The sequence below is a fragment of the Leptonychotes weddellii genome, chromosome 9 (assembly GCF_054177405.1).
Source record: "Leptonychotes weddellii isolate Sample4059 chromosome 9, ASM5417740v2, whole genome shotgun sequence".
NCBI lineage: Eukaryota > Metazoa > Chordata > Mammalia > Carnivora > Phocidae > Leptonychotes > Leptonychotes weddellii.
The window spans coordinates 91,379,113-91,400,190 of record NC_138377.1 but is presented as its reverse complement, the minus strand read 5'-3'; the positions used below and the strand labels follow the sequence as shown (position 1 = coordinate 91,400,190).

General features: G+C 46.2%; 1 protein-coding gene across 1 annotated transcript in view; it reads right to left on the bottom strand.

Annotated features, from left to right (window-relative positions):
* Nucleotides 1–21,078, bottom strand: part of TLN2 (talin 2) — a 408,095-nt gene that overhangs the window by 91,402 nt on the left and 295,615 nt on the right. Inside the window, exons 29-36 of the mRNA XM_081831869.1 lie at nucleotides 17,593–17,801; nucleotides 16,413–16,532; nucleotides 15,177–15,374; nucleotides 13,767–13,906; nucleotides 6,973–7,066; nucleotides 4,968–5,057; nucleotides 2,644–2,766; nucleotides 1,124–1,312 (exon numbers count right to left, since the gene is read on the bottom strand). Coding sequence (XP_081687995.1) covers nucleotides 1,124–1,312; nucleotides 2,644–2,766; nucleotides 4,968–5,057; nucleotides 6,973–7,066; nucleotides 13,767–13,906; nucleotides 15,177–15,374; nucleotides 16,413–16,532; nucleotides 17,593–17,801 — 1,163 coding nt within the window. The remainder of the gene's footprint in view (nucleotides 1–1,123; nucleotides 1,313–2,643; nucleotides 2,767–4,967; nucleotides 5,058–6,972; nucleotides 7,067–13,766; nucleotides 13,907–15,176; nucleotides 15,375–16,412; nucleotides 16,533–17,592; nucleotides 17,802–21,078) is intronic.

Sequence of the window (21,078 nt, the reverse complement as noted above, 5' to 3'; positions counted from 1 at the left end):
GCTCGGTCCCAGGACCCTGGGATCATGACCTGAGCCGAAGGCAGACGCTTAACGACTGAGCCACCCAGGCACCCCTAATTTCAATAACTTATTTTATTTAACTTGACATATCCAAAATATTTCATTTCACCAGGTAATATCACCTGGAGTCCACGTCTAGATGAGGAAAAGAAACATCAAGGTGTAACAGCTCCTTCCTCGTCTACAGGGGGACTGTGGGCACCTGAGTAAGGGGTCTGGGTCAGGCATCTCCTGGGCCCCACCCCCACCCCCAACTGCTCTCTTGAATCCCCCCGATCCACTTTGCTGAGGCTGGTAACACGCCCTTGTCCTTAACTGGACAGGTAGAAACGTCAGGTGTCCTGACGTCTTCCATGCTAGTTCTCAGGCTCGTAGGTAGGTCTGATGGCCTCTGTATTGCCTCCTTAACTTGGGTCTTCCTCCTGACGGAAGAATGCTGGGCTCGGGGTTCACGGAGGACGTGGCACTCACAGGCTGCTTCTAGTAGCCTTGTGGGCCGGTTCCTGTTCCTTTCAGCACACGCTGCTTAAGTTACTGGGACTTCATGCCACTCGGATACGGAGTGTCGCCCATACTGTCTAGTCCTGAAATGCCTGTGGGTCCTTTCGGCACTTTGAATTCTGACCAGACTCTGAGGCCTGGCTCAGGGCCACCATTTCTGTGCAGTGAACCTTGACAGGCCCTCACAGAGCTCAGCACATGTTCCTGTGTGCATCCCGGGCGCTGTCATCATACCCTGACCACCCCATCTTCCAAGCTTTATCCAACAGAGGAAGAGCCAGGGCATAGAGGGGATCAGGTCTAACTTGTGTTGACCCTTAGTGCCGAGCACAGAACAAGCCCTCCACCTACGTCCTCTGACCTGAATGAAATCATGAGACTCCTGATGAATCTCCCGGCGATGACTTCATCCTACTGCCCACCAGCACCTCATTTCAAAGCACTGACACATTGCCACGCTCACCACATTTTGCAATATCCCTCCCAAGTTGTTATCCACAGGGCTGCCTTTAGCTGGCTGAGCAAGCTCGGAAAGAACAGTATTCTTCCCTAATTCCTCACGGTCTCCCACCGTGAGGAATTAGGGAACTCTCCCCCTTCAAGAGTTTAAGGACTCACAGACCTTACACCCTTGCCCCGTGGTTACCTGTGACGGACTGCTGCCGGGGTCCACCAGGTTCTGGCATGCCATCTGGATAGCCTGGTTAGCCCTGGCAAACTGGATGGGGTCCACGAGGCCCTGATGGCCCGCCTGGCTATTTGGATCAGAGATGCCCACCAGGTATGCAGCCTGGAAAGGGAGAAGGAAAGCGCAGCTCAGATTCTCTGTGCTCCCGGATGAGCCTGTCGGGGATGATGGCCCAGCAGTGCGCAGGCCACATTCTCAGGGGCTCCCTGGTGCAGGTTGGTCAGGGTAATCTCACCAGTAAGGGTTTAAGGACAGACGGGCTGACGGTGGCCAAGTCTCCTGCAGCCTTCTGGGAACAAAGTCTCCTGTTCTGAAAAAATCCTCAAGAAGCTTTCCTATGGAGCCTGAACAAGGATGAATGCAGCCCTGTGTGCTCATCTTAGGACCATGAGGGGGCTCAGTCTCAGTGTGAGGCTGACTCTTCGGCTGGCAGATGGGATAGGCAGAAAAAAGGGGGTGGAGACCAATGGCATGGAGCCGCTGGGTTGGTTAACCTTGGAGCTTGCCGTGCATGGGAGTTTCTCATCTCATAGCCAACTGCATCCTTATTGTTCAGACCAGTATATCCAGGAGTAAGGAGAGTGAGTAAGATGGCTCAGGAAAAAAAAAAGGCACTATTTGGTCTCTAAGAGGACAAGAAGCTCTAAGAGAAGGTCTTCTCTTTAAACCCTTTGGATAGTCAAATCACAGGGAGAAAATGAAACTGTGAATGGGAATTTTAATCTTAAGTCATTTCCGAGGAGATCTGAGGGGCAGGATAAGGATAATTTCATCCCCCAAACTAGGGATGTTTCCCTTTGGTTCAGTAAAATTTTCCAGCCACAAGGTAACGGTCAAATGATAAATCCTTCAAGGTGAGTGCTGACAATTTGTGAAGCTTCGGTCACATGAGCCCAGTAATTATTACAGATGCACAGGACAGTCGAACCAAAGCAAGGAACATGCCCGATCATGTCTCTGCAGGATGGTATCTAATTTTTTCTCCCTCTGATCCTAAGAAGAGCGTGACTAAGATTTTTGCAATTTTAAAGCCTCAGAAAGAATGTGAATTATGTAATACTCATTTTTTTCCCCCTCAAAACAACTCCTCTCTAAAAGTGGTCTTAGAAAAAAGCCAAAAAACCCAAATCTGGCCTCTGAAGGCTTATGCTGGGTCTGCAGCGTTCTGAGTTTTGCTGTCCTCACCAGGCTGTGCTCCTGGGGGGTAACCAGCTGGTGCTGTGTCGAAATGGCCCAGTCAGCACAGGAACCTCCACCTTTACCATGGTTTCTATGATGGTGGTCAGGGACGGAGCTGCCGTTGGAGCTCCCCAGTGCCTCCCACAGGGACGGGGTACTCCTGGTATCCTCACTCGAGCACAGCACAGAGGCACAAGACACAGGCCTTAAGGCTGGAAGGCCTGCATCAGGGGGCCTGGGGGCCAGTCCCTTACCTGGGCTGCAGCCTCTGTCAGCCCACAGAGGGCCTTGGACGCAATCCCCACACACTCCCCAAACGCAGGGAGGTCCCCGGTCTTGGCGTTCTGCGAAATCCCTGCCATCGACTCGCCCAGAACCTGCAAAACAACCAACCAGTGATACTCACGAACCAGCATTTCTTCCAGCCATGGGGAGAAGGGCGCTACACTTCCAACTTTAACATTCAAGGCCACTTAATGTACACGATTTGCCATTATTTTTCTTTATATGCATTAAGAGGAGATTTAAGAGAATTATATCATTCCTGTTTCATAAAGAGAAATGAATAATGAAACCATGAACCTTTCATCTAAAAACTGTATCTTGGGGCACCTGGGTGGCTCAGTTGGTTAAATGTCCAACTCTTGATTTTAGCTCAGGTCATGATCTCAGGGTCATGAGATCGAGCCCTGCATCGGTTGGCTCCAAGCTCAGCACAGAGCCTACTTGGGATTTTCTCCCTCTCTCTCTCTGCCCCAACCCCCCCTTTAGCCCCCTCCCCTGCCCTGCTCTGCTCGCTCTCTCTCTCTTCAAAAAAGAAAAAAAGTTATCTAGATCTCAAAGAGCTACAGTTAATATATACAGACCAATAAAGTAAAATCTAAACAGGGCATCCCAGAGGTGAATGGTCTCAAGTGAGACCTGTCAGTACCCAGAAAAATCAGACACATACACTGAACTGCAGGGAGTCACACCCAGGAAAGCAGAAGACATACCCTTGCTGATGTTATTCATTTACTTATTGATAGTAAAATTTAAGTATGGCTTTGTTAAAAAGTGTGCGTATATATATAGATAGGTGATCTGAACATTAAGACTATTTCCTAAATTTTTAAGTATTTCCCCTTATTTTGAAAATCACTGATGTCTTTTTTTCTCTAGAGGTCCTAAAATAAGAGCTAAAAGGGATTTTAATATTTAGAATCCAACCCAGAGAGGTAGAGCACCCTACATAAGGTCACACAGAAGGTCACATGGGCAGGGGCAGGATACCTGCCCCATAGCTGGTGTTCTGTCTTCCATGGGCCTTGTCATGCCCCAAGAGGGCAGGTCCTAGTCCTACTTCCCAGGGTCACAGATGATGGAATAGAAGATGTTGAACATAACCCTTTAGAAAGACTATGGCACTGCCAATACAGAATTCTTCATTAATAAGCCATCTGGGATGGGGAAAAAATTCCCTAAAATTGCTTAGATACACAACATAGTCCAGTGTACATGAAGACTTGCAAAGCAGAGAAGTTAGAAGGTATTTGTATGCACAGTATTGTCCTTCCTATCAAGCTGCCTCCCTCTTTAGGAAGGAAGAGTTTCTTTGGATCTAAGTGTGTAAGACACATGCACCCTTCCCTTAGGCAATCCAGAATTCCATGAAGGGTGCTGGACAGAGCAAACTCTAGCCTTAGCCCATTGCACGGCATGCCCCTCCTGACATCACCAACACAGCTGTGTCCCCAAAGCTAACGTCAGACTGACGTAGACAAACACGCGCTTGTGCTCCAAGCACAAACTTGGTACTGGCAACTGTTCCATACCCACTCGTCTCACTTGTATTTCATTTTAACCCGGTTTTGAAGCATTCTCAACAACTTCGGTATTGCCATCACAGGTTAGTGCTTCTCGACTTTTTAAAAAATCATTATTGCTCCACTAAGAAATCTCTTTAGCCTCCCCACCCCCAATTGCTAACCACATCAAAGTAAATAAGAAGAAATAAGATTTTGTTGAGCAAGGTTAAGATGTGGCAGAGGGTGGGGACACAAACTATTGCAATATTTAGATTTTCTCACTCCCACCTCCCAAAAGAACCCCCAATTTTTCAAGTAACTTGAGAATGATGCCATTAATGGATGGCCAGAAGAACAGACAAGGGGGTCTCATAATAGCCAAGGTCCCTGATGGGCTTTCCCTTGCAATTCAGTCCCAAGTGAAAGAAATCCATGATTTGATTCACAGTAAGAACCATCTACGATATGGTATAAAGCACCGTATCTCTAAGTGTTACTTCTGGACTGCATTGGCAGGAACCGAGGGACCTGTCAGAAATGCACAATCTCAGCCCCACCTCCGATCTACTGAATCAGAAACTCAGGGCTGAGGTCCAGCAATCTGTGTTTGACAAGACCCCTAAGTGATTCTGATGCACAGTCAAGTTTGAGGAGCACCTGAGCAAAGGGCTCCACCGTGAGGCTTTGTAATATATGCAGCCACACAGAGAGGCCAAAGACAGATGCATACAGAGCATGTCTAGATCCTTCCACACAATGAGGAGGAATGTGAACAGCACAGACAGGCTTACCTTGGAGTTTTCCATCACACTCTCAATGCAGTCAAAGTAAGAGAGGTCACTCACAGGTTCATTAGGATTGTCCAACATCCCCTTGACAGTCTACGGAAGGAAAACACAACTTAAAAAGCAAGCGAGTGTTATAGAACAAGAGAAATTTCAACGTAAAATACCAACTGTCGACTCCCCCTCCACATATAGGATTCTGGTCATGATCACTCATTTATCCACATTCTTGAGAGGAATTTAGATGGTTTTATCTGTGACTTCAGATTTCCTGCTAGCAACACAACACTGATGGCAGGGAGAAGGATGTCTCAGGTTAGCTTTGACAGAGAGGAGAGTCTCCTGTTTACAAATTTGAAGGAGAAGCATGGCATCCACAAAAGGGAGAGATTTTTTTTTTTTCCTTAAGAAAATCTAAAAGCTAATGCAAGGCAATGGTCAATTAGCATAATTTCTCTGCTGGGTAACTCCAAGGAGTTTACATTTCAAGGACACATTAACTGATTTTTACTCGATGAGGAGAACCTTCAGTTTTCAATTCTGGAACCTTTTAATGCATAGGCATGAAAGAAGGGAACTCCCTAAAACTGCCCACTGGGATGGTTCATTTGTTTTTAATTCAAAAAGTATAGAAAACATTCACTCCTATTTAGGAATCCCTCAAGGAGCAGGGCATGGGGCTTGCTCCTTTGTCTCTAGTACACTGAAAATCATCGTGAGCTTGCATGTTGTAATAATCTCCAACAGTCACATATGAGGGAATTTTCCAGGGGAGCTAAGTCTGGGATAGAGCCATCCAACCTCCTCCCCACTGAGTGAGAGTGTACATTTGGACCCAGCAGCCTTTGGGGGTACAGCCATTTGAGTTGCCAAGGATTGGGGGAGGTCATGGTGGAAACTGCTGAGTTACTAAGATCCCAGGAAAGAGGGCAGCATAAAGGAGTGCATTTCACTGAAGAACCTCTTCCCGCTCTTCACACAATCAAAATTGTTTTAGTAACAGCCGTCCCGAAAGAGTCATAATTTTGGCAACCAAGGATACCATTAAAGGACAGGGTGTTTGTATCTGGGCCTACAGATCTATTTGGACCAAAAGCCCACATATCGTGTTTGCGGATGTGAACAGAGCGGGATAGGACAGTAATTAACCCAACATAGGAATCAGGCTCCACTGTTTTCAAAATGCTTTAGTCCTCAGGTAACAAGCCTCCTCTCCCCTTTAGCTGTGCTTACTGGCCAACTGCCACCAGCAGACTGGGCCTCAATCAAACCCTTCAGAAGCTGCAATCAGACCCCCTCTGGCATGCTGGGTACTCCCGTGCTAATCATCCAGAAAACTAAAGGTATACTGGGTACAACCAACCCATATGCACTGAGATATCTAGTTGGCTGTTTCAATATAACCCGCACTGGTTAGGACTGCTTTACATACAAGTGGGCACAATGATTTTCTGTTTACCTGTGTACATCCTAGAGGCACAGATGAATTTTCCATTATAAATAAGCCCTAAGTATGAATATAAATTGGGAAGCACCCACACTGTGTTCTGGACCACTACAGGTCTCATAGTCACTTTGATTGGTAGTATTACTCCTGAGTTTCCACTAATGTGCCCCCTACAGTGTCTAAAATAAAATGTATGGGAAAATCATTTTTACCCAAAAAGAACATCTAACCCAGCTTCTCCCAACTGTGCCAGCATAATGACTCCAAAACTTTTTTTTAGGTAGAAATTGCTCGTCTTCACCTTACGTCCAGACCTCTTCCTATTTGAAATAGAGTCCTTTAAACAAAATAACTCTCATCCTAGTGGAAAAAGGGGAAGCAGAGATGATAAACCCACCAAATCTAATTTTTCTTCAATTCTTTCTCACTTGGATCGAAACTTTGGCCTCAGTAGTCTTCCAGGAAGGACATAAGGCAAGAACAGAGGAGAAGAAACTGACCCGTTCTGGGAAGGACAGAGAGTCACAGCCTCTTAAATCCCCAGCAGCCTTTCTAGGGACCTACCTCGAGCTCCCGTAGGGCATTATCACATTCTTTCTGGCCTGGAGCTTGCTGGGTGCACAGAGTAATGAGCTGATTGATGCTCTCGGTCACAGCTCTGTAACAGAAACAGATAAAAGGTTTTTGTTTTATTTTGTAAAGATCAACAGTAATTTCCCCAACAATGCTTTGTAGGTTCACCAGAAATACAAGGAATTCATTATAAAGGCTGGGGTCCCCGTGAGAGCTCTTCGCCAAGGCTATGAACAACCAAAAATAAACTACAACCAGCGAAGACAGAATGAGTGTTCCCACTCTGCCTGTGATTACTCATTTGATTTCCCTTTCAAGGGTACTAATGGTTCTTTTAGGAAAGTAGGACTATCTTTTAATATATTCATAGGAAAGAATTCACAACAAAGTTGCAAATAGCATAAAGATCATTTAACACTGTTTTTAAATATCCTTCATTAGCAGCCCATAAGGAATAAGATGATCTGAGGCTCTTTTGGATAGCCTTTGTATAGTCTGGAGTGTTTTATATATTTTAAAACATAGCAGGCATACATAGAATAAACTGTGCTCATGATTTTAAAATCTTGTCTTTCCATGAAATCCTACATGATTCGCTAGTTCCTAGAAGCTATCCCCAAATTATTCTTTAAAAGAGCTCTTTTCTTTAACATTAATAGGAATTAGAGACTCATGATTTTATATGTGTTTCTATTCTTCTTAGAACTTGAGAAGCAGCTCAGAGTTTTTTCTATATTGGCAAGGATTCCACCTCTCCCGAGCACCCTCTGCCTAACTCCTGCCTAGGTTAGGCCATAGTTCATTTAGAAAGTCATGGTCCATTTTGCATTAATTTTTTTTAAAGGTGTGAAATATGGGTCCAGGTTCTTTTTCTGTGGAGGGTGGGGGTGGCTTATGTAGGTCCAATTAATTATTCTAGCACCCTTCATTTAAAAGGCTCTTCTTTCTACATTGCATTGCTTTTGTAACTTTCTTGACAACCCCTGGGCCATATTTATGTGGGTCTACTTCTGGACTCTGTTCCACTGACCCACGTGTCTAATCCTTTGCCAGTACCACAATGTTTTTATATTAAGTCTTAAAATTGAATACCCTTGTGTTTTAGAAACGAAAAAAAAAAAAAAAAACCAGATAGGGATAACTCCCTAAGGGGATGCTACAAGTAAGGAGCAAAAACAACACTCAAATCCATGACTACCTGACTCCAAAGCCAGATCCATAGCCATTTTTCTGTACGGCCAGAACTGGTCTACGCTCTGGCAGGGCCCTAAATTCTATTCATAGTTGCTAACCACTGCAGCTAACCCGCAACTTAAAATAAAACAAACAAAAACAAAATAGAGCACACTTGCTGTTAATCATTAGCACTGCCTAATATAAAGGTGTCTCATTACATTAAATTGGCTTTGCAGCTTCCCACAGAATATCAAATTAGATGGAAAATGATGTTGCCAAAGTACAAAGGCAATCAGCTTAATTATTTGATGAGGAGATACTGTTTTGAATTTTAAATTTAGCTAGGGTGGATGGGAAGAAGAAAAAACATTCCTCAACTCAAGAAAGAATCTCAGAATAGTTTTTGTAAGATTGACTCTAGCGATTCATTTATTTGGGGCAAAGTGCTTAATGAAGGTTTCATACAGAAGCACTGGGTTCTCTGTGGTGGAAAGGCGAACAGTAACAACTGAGAGAGCAGGCAAGGTCTAACTCTGGGCATCTTGGAGGGTGTGGTCCATGATGTATTCTCCAGACGGGTCCCTCGGAGTCCAGAGCCATGTTCTGGGTGGTAGGCTTCAAGACACGCTTCCGAGTGGACAGGTGTGAACATAACGAAGGGTGCAGAATGCCCTCAACAGTGCAGGATATTTCCACGTATCACACAAGCGTTCCCTTTAGCTTATTTCTTTCAATGTTTCCTGTTTATCTGCATTTTTTTTTTTAAAAACCTTGTTTTTATATATAGATTTGTCCATTAAAAACTTTACGATTGGGGAATCCAAAAAATATATAGCTGCTTATTGTCCTCGTCTTTTATTGATTTTTTAGATGTGAAAAATTTTCAAATAAAAACTTGGGGTAAAAAACCCCAACAGACTAGCGGTTTGTGGTTGGATAATCCATAAAAGTGCCAGCACAGCATGGATGTCTGAATGAGTCACTGGGGTAATACTGATCCATGATTAGGGAGCATGATTTAGGTATAATTTATCCTCATAACTCATTTTAGAGTCTGGAATAGATAGCCCAGTAATAAAATAAGTGGCCCAGAGGCAAAGGGTTATGTAGATCTGACCATGAAAAATAGTATTTTTATGCTTCAAACTATAGCAGTTAGTTGTAAGATCAAAGGATTAGAAGCAATCCAAATATGCAATGACAGAGGATTGACTAAATAAATGTATAGTCTACACTGGAATTCTGGGTGCCCGTTAGAAGTCATAATGCATAGCATATTCCTAACATAGAAGAATATTCATGATTCACAATTAACAAAATTTACAAAACAGTATAAACAGGAGCCCACAGCTGCAAAATTAAACATATATATACTCAAAAAGTGACAGAATGACATACCAAAAAGTTAGATTTATAATATTTTTTAAAGTAATTTTATTATTTTTAAATAAAAAATTTCAGTAAATCCAATAAAAAATGATGATTTAGCCAATTTACACTGTCACAAAGAGAGGGCCAAAAATAGCAGCATCCTCCCTCTGTTCTATATGAATCCAAATAGGCCTGAACCGCAGTTTTAAAATGTTTTCCCACAATTTAAAAAAAATGACTAAAGCTGCACAAGTTTATTTTCTAAAAATAAAAAGAAGTTAAGCAACCATAATTCTCCCATCTAGAAGTAGAGTTTACGTGTGTTTCGTTCTTTAGGCATATCCAGCCACTCTCAGTTTTTTTTTTTTTTTAATTGGAATCTATAACCTTAGATCTTAAAAAAAAAAAAAGCCCTCTAACCTACACATTGTTTAGTGTTCAGAGATACTGACTGAATTGATTCAACTAGTTCGGGAGCTCTGGAGGGAAATTCTCAATAGATATGGAGATGGGCCAAGGGTGAGAGAAGAAAATCAACCAATTTCTGCTTCTGATGATCTGGTAAGCACAAATCATCTGATAAGGAGCTTGGAGGGGAAAACACCAACATCAGACATTTCCCTTCCTCAAGGGACAACGTCCTTAGGCAGGAAAAAAAGAGCACTCCAAATTCCACATGTGCATATTCCCTAGGTCCTGCTCTGTACAAGGTATGGCAATTAAAAAATAATATAGTTTGTCTCTCTGGGAAAGCAAGGTGATTGCAATCCGGTTGGAGAAGCCGGAAAATGAACAGGTAAGACACACAGAAGGTAAACCAAAGGAAGCAGTGAAGGCGGGAGCACGTCATACAGGATCCCGAACCTCCGAGAGGCCAGACACGCTCTAGGCTCGCAGGGAGCACACACGGATGGCATGGGTTCTGCATGGAAGGGAGAGCTCGATGTGGACTGCAACAATCAGAGAAGTCAGTGAGATCCTGATTTGGATAAAGGGAAGAGAACATTCTACAGATGGCCTAGTTTATATTTTTCTATGCTACAGTGTGGAAGCGCTGCTTGCTGGCGTATCCTTTTTCACTGTCTCTGGAGACAGGAGGAAGCCTGCCTAGCAGGAACCTCAAAACAAAGGGCAGCCCAGGAAGAGGAATCGCCTGCAAAGTTCTAGGGAAGCCTCAGGGGACAGGAAAACAGCAGAAAAAGTTCCAGGGAAGCCTCAGGGGACAGGAAAGCAGCTGGGTCCCAATGCTGGCAGCAATAGCCGTGGGTGTGAAGTCTCAGCCAGGGAGTCCTTCTGGCCAGCATGACCATGGTGTGAAGCGCTGGAGCAGGGGAGGTGCTCAGAGGTAGGATGCGCCCTCCTTTTTCCAATGCAACCTGGTTTTCCATTTCTTTGACTAAGTTCAGGGAGCATCAGACCAGCCCCTGGCCAGGGAAAAAGCTGTTGAAGGGTTAACAAAGGGTCTCCAGCTCTACCCAGCTCGTCAGAAGAGAGTCAGAGCTCACCACTTACACAGGAAAAAGACAAACAAGCCGGGCACTAAACAGAAAATGACTTCATCTCCTCTAAGCATCAGAAACCAAAGGACTGGGCTCCTCATGTGTACCTGGGCTCCGATGCAGAATGAAGAACAGAGGGAAAGGGCATACCCACCTGCTTTTCCAGAGATCAATCTTTTTTCCCAAAGCAGGAAGAATCATGGAGACCATCAAGAACAAAGGATTCAAGTCTACGGATGTAGGAGCAGGGCAGGGCTGCACTGGTCCAGGTCTAGGTCCCCCCAATGGCAACAATGGGGCCTTTGGGGACATCCACATGAAACACAGGCAGGGCTGGGCTGTCCCAGGAATGGGGAGGGTGGTGGGACTGAAGATGAGGACAACAGCAGTCAGATCCCAGCGGCTCAACTCCAAGAGCACTCACATGCAGGGCTGCTTCAGCATCCAGATGGAATGAGGTGAGCATGCTGTGTGTGTGCACGTCCCTTGCCCTAACTCCACCAGGCTATCCCTGTCTTATCACAGCGTGCGCCCACCCAGCCCCAGTGCTGGGCCCAGCCCATTTCAGGCACGTGGTAAAAATCTGTTGAATGAATGAATGAATGCACCCCAGCTGTGCAGAGCTTCACCTCCGAAGAACAGCTCACCTGACTCATTTGACCTGGCCAGAGCTTCCACTGGGAAACCACCTCAAGGAGCTGAGCTTCCCAACATGTGCCAAGAAGCCAAGGAGAATGTGCCGGCATCTTCTGACCACAGTTCCATCCTGAGACAGTCATTTCCTGTGATGATTTTTAAGCACGTACTTGGCTATGAAACCATCAGGCTGGAACCCCTGTCAACTGCTCAAAGCCAGGACAGAGGCAAAGAAATTGTGATTACCTCGTCTCCAGGCCCCTTCCTCAATGTCACCACCAGGGGGCCTTCAGACACCCACAGAGCCCTGACACCGGCCATAATCCTTTAGGGCCTGCCTTCCCTTCCCTACCTGGTTTGCAAAAGGCCAATTTACACTCTCCCCTTCTTCCATGATTTAAGAGAGTGAACAGTGCGTTCTAAGCTGGAAATTGTTAATTTTGAAATGATGCAAAAAACTGAAGATAATGAAAAACATCTGAGTTCAGATACCTGGAAACATCAGTTGCCCTATCCAAAGGCTCTTTGTAGGAAAAAGAAGAATCAAGAGAGGGTTTCATATGAGAAACAGCTGCTCAACAGAGAGGACATCACGCCTCCCTCTTCAGCCCCCACCCCTCGGAGGGCCCCGCCAGCCCAGCCACAAAGCAGAAGCTGGAGGCAGGGAGGTGGGAGGGTATTTTTCCAGTCTCCTAGGGGCTCTCGCTACTGTTCGAAGCTGAAGTATATACACCTAGGAAGAACTACAGACACTCACGGGCTTTCAAGGGATCTGCTCTAAAATGATCTAATTCCAACCCCTACCACCCGCAAACAATAAATAAACAAACAAATAAATAAAGCACTACAGGCCAAGAGGAGACCAGAGACCAGTTTTAACCATAAGCACCAAGATATATTGTATACTGATGAGAGCTAACAAGAACTTAGAACTTAAGGATGACGTAGTACCCACCCTCATGTTGCAGATGGGAAAGTTGAGACAGGTTGAACAATCCAACCAATGTAACCAAGTGTGTCAAACATTAAAGCCTGGACTAGAATTCAGCTCTCCTGACTCTGAACTCAATTTAAAAAGACAGCCGCTGAGCACCCAGAAGAGAGAAAGACATGAAAAGACAAATACACAAGTAAACAAGCAAAATCAAGTTGAAAAAAAGAAAATCGAAAAGTAGAAATCAAGCTATGCTTTTTAAAAATCACTAATTTGCACATTCTGAAAAGGTTTCCAATTACGCTATATATCCTAACTGCCTGCACTTCATCTCTTCCTGCTGTGAGCCTTCCTATACACAAAGTGATGCCAAGCAATGCTAAGACGAACAGGCCCACAGCACTAGAGAAATATCAAACACCCTGCACCCTCCTGGTTCAGGAAAATGAATGTGGGCTTGCTAATACAAAATCTTCCCGGGCTGTCACTGCAGTTTCTCCACGGACCAGCATTCAGTCACTGGTTATTGAACGAAACTGAAACAGTGGCCCTGGAGCGGACGTTGTGTTGTATTCACCGCTTCCTCGGGCGAAAACAGTGGGAAAGGACACTGGCACCACCCCAAACTCAACAGTTGACTCCCCCCACTAACCCATTCACCCGAAACTGGAGCCCTTCTGCACGTGCCAAATGGAACATGTTTAAATTCATCTCATGAATGAATGATGCCTTGATGCCAGGCACACAGTAAGTGCTCAAGAAATGTTGAATGGCTTGCTGGGTGTTGTGGGTGTGTGTGTGTTTGTCTTTTTTTAATACTTTTTAGTATTGTCTGATTTTTTTCAATGAGCACATACTACTTTCATCATTAGAAAGATATAACACTCCTTTAAGAACATCCATTTAAGCCATCATGCTTATAAATCAATAGGGGCCTTAAGTCTAAGCAAGCTGAAAGGCTGTAAGAGAAGACAGAAAACATCTCTAGTGGGGAAAGCACGTGAGGATGAGCCGGTTTAATCAAATGCCACAGTCACGACTCTGCCCCTGACAACATGAAAACAGCACCAGGGCTTTGCTCCTCGCCAGAGCAGCAGGACGTCAGGCCTGTCTCTCAAACACCGACATTATTTAACCACACATGAAAGTACGTTTTGTTCCACTCTTACCTTGCAGCAGCTGCCAGGAGATTTTTTGCATTGGGGGCTCCTGGATCTACCGAGAGAGACTTGGCAGCTAACAACAGCTTGCTGGATGCCATAGAGATATTCTTGAGGTTGCCTATCACTTGGATCTGGTCTTCTTTCGTCTGCAAAGTCGAAAAGAGGCAGAGTAATCAGGGACCGTCCATTTCTCCCGGGCAGCATTCAGAGAACTGGGAGAAGCATCTTGAAACGGAAGCAAGTTATCTACAGAGACTGCATTAAGCCCCATTAGTCTGCAGGGTGGCTAACTGGTAGAGACACTGCCCCGTGTCTACCCTCCCCCAAACAGATAGCCACACCAAGATGCCCGCCACAGGACAGAGATCCATCCCCAAGTGGGTCAGCCAAGAGCTGTGCTGTCTCACAAGTGCAAGCATTGAAAGTGGGGGAGGGAAGGAGAGAGAGGGAGAGAGAGCACCAGCACATCAGTGCACAGACCAGGCCAGGATTCCAGCGTCTTGCTCAACAATGCTGGAGTTGTCAAGGAGCTCATACATCTCAGCCTGGCACAAATGCCCGGCACTGTCTCCATACTCAGAGCTGACTGCACCCCAGAAGTTCCTGACTCAGGGAAAGGCACATTTCTCACCTGGCTGACTTCCTATCTGAGAAACAACCATTTGTAGATCACACAGCAAGACACCCTGGGTGTCTCCTTTAGGGAGTTCACAGGAGCTCAAGAAAAAACAGCTCTGCAGGCTGACACCAGACCAGTCATGTTCCCTTGTTCTGAACAAGGGCTTTATCTGTTCATCTCAAAGAGGTGATTTTGTTTAATGATTTTATTTATTTATTTGACAGAGAGAGACAGAGAGAGAGCACAAGCAGGGGGAGTGGCAGGCAAAGGGAGAGGGAGAAGCAGGCTCCCCACAGAGAAGGGAGCCCGATGTGGGACTCGATCCCAGGACCCCTGAAATCATGACCCAAGCCGAAAGCAGATGCTTAACTGACTGAGCCACCCAGGTGTCCCTCAAAGAGGTAATTTTTAATCATTTGACACTTGGTATTAGACACAGCCCCCTCCAATGGGCCCAATGAACCTCAAACACATTGTTTTTTACTATATTATACCACATAAGAAGTACGGGACACAGAGCTGCCCTCCCTCCGAAAAGCGTAAGTAAACTATGAACCCTGCTGGATGATCGTGGGAGGTTATCCCTCATCTCTAAGAAGCATTTCACACATAAGCTAGTAGCGTCTTTAGGAATGCCAGGCCTGTGAGGTCACAGAGCTTTCTAAGCGGGAAAGAGAACACAACAGCATGACCTGCTGACAGGTTCCCTGTTCCTATTTGCCCAGCGCCTCCAGGGCAGACAGTCCACCAGAAGAGACAGGCAAGGGTCTGCTCCAGGCAGCCACCGCCACACTCACCTGAGCTTGGCCTGCCATCTCAATGCCAGCATCGAGAAATTCATCGAAATCATCACTGAACTTGCCAGAGGCTGCGGCCAGTTCTCCGCTCTGGCCCCGGGTGGCATGGACCACTTCCCCCGCAGACTGGTTCAGATCAGCCGCGGCTTGGTTCAGCTCACTCTGGGCTTCCTGGAAAGGCTTTGTGCTCGGAGGTAACTGCAGTGGGGAGAAAAGGCATACCCCATAAGAAGTTTTACTTCGCATGGGGGAAATGAAGGAAGGCTCTGTGGAGGGAAAGACTCTCCCAGGGCTGCATTTCTGAGTCATCTAGACTATAAGGCTCTGTGTGGTCTGAGGCCACCTATGTTAAGTCTGACCTTTAACATACAGACACTATTTCATTCACTGAATTACTAAACACCTCTTCAGTGCTAGACACAGTAGATCTAAAAGTGGTCTATCCTTGGGGGCTATGGTTCCCTCAGTAGCAGAGCCAGGATTCACACCTGGGCAGTCTGACTCCAGGATCCATGCTCTGAACCACCACTTCATTTTGGATGGAACCTCTCAAAGGTTTAGCTTTCTAGAACGAAAAGACAGATGCTATTAAACTTTACATCCTATTCTTCCAAACAAATAGCCACCAATTTTATTAGTAGCCTTTGCTCACATAGCTTTTGTGTGGATCAGAAGTGTCATTGGTGGAACTATTCCTATTTGTTCCAGAGAGTTAAGCTAGGCTCTATTAGTCCTACCATGTACACTGCTTGAGGACCTGGTATGTGCCAGGCACCAGGCCGAGAAGAAATGAATGAGCCCAGCTCCACCCTCCCCCATCCACCCCACGGAAAGGGGCTCACAAAACTGGGAATGGGCTCCAAAAGCAAGTAGATTCCTTAGACTACTCACTCTCTCAGATGTCTTAGACACACACATCCCTCCACCACATGACTGTCCCTGCCTGAGATGTCCTGATAAGAAGTCAGAGGATCACATACCCACCTTTCCTGTTTTCACTGGGCTGACCGGAGAGCAAACAGCAACATGGACTCAAAGAAAAAGTAAACTTTTAAAGCTCCACCTGGAAACTTTGCTGATGGCAAAGCAGAACAAGGAAAGGCAAACTGGGAGGCAAAACGGGCCTCCTCAGACAGAGGTTAGCGGCTTCGAGATCCCACGGAAGGGAGAAGACTCCTCTCACACCCAGAGTGAGCCCAGCCCCCCAGTGCCCCTTCCCCATGCAAAGCCTCTCACCGAGTCCACAAGCAGCTTCTTGCTGGACTCGCCAATGCTCTTCAAGGCCACGTCCACATCCTTCTGCCCCGGGAGACAATTCACGCAGTTATTCAAGGAGTGCGAGACGGCTTTGGCCACCTGCATACACACAGGGAGAAAAGCCCCGTGAGAGAGCACCTTCCCAACCCTGCAGCAGATGGGTGGGGAGCCAGCAGTGATAGTACGCAGAGCTGGAAAGCATCGGGACATGATCTGCCAGCATCCAGCGGACGCTGTTTGCCATTAAATCACCTCGCTGAGGCCTCTCACTGGGGTTAACATCCTGTCTTGGCAAAGGGGCTGACACAGTGACACGGTACGCCTTACGTGCACCCGGCACCAGGCTAAGTCACGATTCCGTGACTCAAACCCAGAAGTCTCCAATATTATGTCAGGTTCCACAACAAAGAGAGCTGCCACCAAAAGAAACAGAAAGAGCTCCCTTCTTGAGAGCCCCGCGGAGGTCACCGAAGTGGAAGGAGGCCTTGCGTTCTTTGGGTCACAGTTAGGTGTCACAATCTGGGGCCATCACCCCCAGACCACACCCCGCCCAAGGGCAGGCAGGACACTCTGAGTGCTTCCAGACCAACTTGGAGTTGCCCACATGCTGTCCCTTTAGGATGGGCGATGGCTCGCTGTCTGCACTCAGGTCAAGGGTAAGGTCTTTGGAAGTGGGCTGTGTCATTCCCTTTAACTAGACCATCTCCTTCCCAGCTTCTGGTCTAGAGCTTTGCCCAGATGGCCTCTAGCCCACTAGTTTCATTAGGTTGGCAAAGACTCATCCAAAAAGGCAGTCGAGCCAGACTAAGTATATCTACCTCACCTCCCAGACTAGGAAGAGGAATATACTTAAGCATGCACGGGTCCCCAACAAACATGCTGGGTCCTGGCTCCCGAAATTCCAAGGATAGATTTCAAGAGCGCCCCTGCCCCCATACTCTCTGTTGACTCAATTAAGCAGATCTCCTATTATGGGGGGGACTAGGCAAGACTCACAAAAGTGGGAATCGTGTACGGCCTCCATTGCTATAGTACTTTGGGAGGTTTTGAAAACACCCACTGATTGAAAAATGTTCACACCGGGAAAAGAGTGCCCAGGAGACAGCCTGCCAACACGACCACTTTAGTGATGACCATCACTGCCAATTCTGGGCCTCACCTGGGCTAGTCTCTGCTGACTCTCAGCATCCCCAGGTGCAATCAGGGCCTGCTTCGCTTCTTGGATGAGCATGGCGGAGCCTTCCATGACGTCTCGAGCAGAATCTAACATGGCATGCGCAGCTGCGGGGTCGCTCGTGGATGCGGCCACCCCACGAGCAGCCTGGGCCAGCGTTTTCAGAGCTTGGGCTGTCTCTCTGGCAGCCACCCCTGGAAATGAAAGCCCACCACACTTTCTATAAGATTCCACCTAAAAGTCATACTTTACTTGAAAATCAGCTACTGGACCACAGCTTCCTAGAAAGGAGCACACCCTCTGATAGTGTGTGGTCCAGGTGGGGTCCAAATGACTTATCAAAAATATGAATTGCTACGCTTCTCCAAGTAGCAGCCCATACCACTGGCTCTGGGCCAATCTAAGAGCTGTGTGATAGCAAGCGCCATGCGGAAAGTAATTTTGCTCTGGCTTCACCCGCACACTCTGCCCTGCATGTCCACAGGCCTAAAACACCAAAGTGCAGGGGATCAAGGACACAGATGAATCATTCGGATGCACTTCGCTTCCCAATTGTTGTTATTGGGGCACGACTTCTATGCAAGAAAGTGAGCAGTGCACATGGGCAGCTCGGTGATTTTTTACGTGTTTACAAGCACGTAACCACCAACCAGATGGCGACAGAGCAGTTCCATCACCTGTGTCCTTCTTGCAGCAAGAACCTCTCATGCCAGAAGTAAGCCCTGGTGTAGCTTTGATCACCATAGACTAGTTTTACCAGGTCTTCAACTCCTTGTTGATGGAACCACAAGAATGCATTCTTCTGTGTCTGGTTTCTTTTGCTACCAGAATGCTAGGAGATTCACCCATGTTGTCACATTCATTCCTCTTTCTTGCTACGTCGTATTTCATGATACAAAGTCACCATCTGTTTATCCTCTCCTCTGCTAATGGACATTTGGACTGTTTTGTGTTTGGGGTTATTAGGAATAAAGCCACCAAGAGAGTTCTTTACATGCATTTAGGTGGCCAGATGGAATCATTGCTCTTGGATATAAACCTAGGAGCTGAACTGCTGTGTCACAGAGTAAGTTTAGCTTTAGAGGACACTACAAAACCTTTTCAGAATGGTTTTACCATTATACACTGCACCAGCAATGTATGAGCGTTCTAGATGCTCTACACCCTAGCCCAAACTAGCTATTGTCAGATTTCCTATTGTAGCCATTTTGCTGGGTGTGCCATTGTAGCTCACTGAGGTTTAACTTTTATTTCCCTAAGGAATACAATGATGTTGAGCACTTCTTCATACACTTAGTGGCCATCTGGATAGCCTCCTCTGCGAAGTGGCTGTTCATCCTTAAATTCACTTCTAAGGATGATGGGATTTCGTGATACACTATGAATAGAAACTAGTTCTTAGAAACTATAGCAACACTTCCCTTAGAATGAACATGTGCCTTTGTACATGGCACCTAGTGCTTGGCATACCCAAGAAGGGGATGAGGACTAGAAACGCCAGAGCATGTAACAAGAGAATCTGAACACCCTGAGAAACGCTGAGGAGCCCACCTTCAAGCGCATCTCACCGGACTGCTTCACAGATGAGGTCCAGCACTGACAGGTGTCTTGTCCACTTTCAGAGGCAGTGCCAGAGCTAGATCTGAGGATTCTGAACTTCTGGGTCAGACTCTCTGCACAGTGCTCTTTGGGGTAGAGAACTATGAAGGATTCTTGTTAGAACATGTACCATCCGCATGAAAATGACACATTGATGTCTCGCTCACTCAGCTTTGAGGTGACTCTTGTCTAAAGGCTTCAGCTGGATGGTCTCTGGGTGGCCCTGAGGCCACCTCTGAGCAGCTGCTGCTTCGGCCGCATCAGCACAGATGCAGCAGGTGATCCTCCCCTTACCATAATGCAATCATGCAAAAGGCCCCACATCCATAAAACAAGACAACTTTGCAGCGTTGCAGACTTGCGAATCTGTAAATATTTAGTAAGTCACGCAGCTGGGACGTAACTCTACAATCTAATCAGGGCAAATTACAAAGCTGCCCATCTACCATTCATCACACAGCACTTCTGAACAGAGCCCATGGTATGGAAGAATCTTAAACAAAGTGATTTTTTTTTTTATGGCACAGGGGAAGCCCAGAAGAGAAAACACAAAGATAAATAAAGTGAAGGTGAAGGAGAGAAACAAGCTGAGAGCAGTCAATTCCTTTTTATGTTTAAGCTTCTGGCACAGAGTTGCAAGATGCCCTTGCTCAGAAAGGCACCACATGTGGTTTAAGACCTCATGTAGCTACAGCTCTGCTGATTAGCTGTGTGGTCCAGACTGCTGCCTTTTCCCTTGGGGCCTCTGGTTCCCACAGGTTTTAGGAGAGGCTGAGATCACTGCTCTGCTGAAAATTCTAGGCTGTCATTTCTAGACATCTCCTCCTGCCTTTCCATTTATTATATTCTCCTGAGTCCATTTCTATTTGAGTTGTGTATGACTTTGAAAGAATAAAACATCATACACAATTAAGAAAGTCATGTTTATGCAAAAATCAGTTACTGAAAAACCTTTTATAGACCCAGACAATTTTTAAAAAGGCAGAAACCAGAGGAGCTGAATGACAAAAGCTTAGGCTAATCTATCCCACGTGTTTTCCGCTGAGGACTCACTATGAAATCCCAATGGCACCTCGAGGATCCTCTTTGGAGGGATCAGGTTTCCAAAAAAAAAAAAAAAAGAGGAAGCTACGCCATCAAAGGAATGAAACAAGACGACGAGAGGCTGGGGAGCCCAATGAACATCTACGGCTATACACGGCTCTGTTCAGAGCGACTTCTTAAAGGTAGTGATGACACTCATCAGGGTCAGGTCTCCAGGCAAACACCACCCTCCAAATGAAAATGTTCCTATAGTCCAGCGTACGCTACAGAGCCAGAACTGCCAGTGGGAAACAAAAGCAGATCACTGTGGCAGTAACCACAATCCTTTGAAGACACAGATTACTTTCACAGTATTCTTGCTATCTGGATCTTAAATTACTTTCAGGAACAGAGCCTTAAGAAGATCCACCAGTGACCATTTCCTTACACCACACACAAAAATAGACTCAAAATGGATGAAAGACCTAAATTGAGACAGGAGTCCATCAAAACCCTAGAGGAGAACACAGGCAGCAACCTCTTCGACCTCAGCTGCAGCAACTTCTTCCTAGAAACATCGCCAAAGGCAAGGGAAACAAGGGCAAAAAATGAACTATTGAGACTTCATCAAGATAAAAAGCTTTTGCACAGGGGCGCCTGGGTGGCTCAGTCGGTTAAGCGTCTGCCTTCAGCTCAGGTCATGATCCCAGGGTCCTGGGATCGAGCCCCGCATCGGGCTCCCTGCTCCGCGGGAAGCCTGCTTCTCCCTCTCCCACTCCCCCTACTTGTGTTCCCTCTCTCACTGTGTCTCTCTCTGTCAAATAAATAAATAAAATCTTTAAAAAAAAA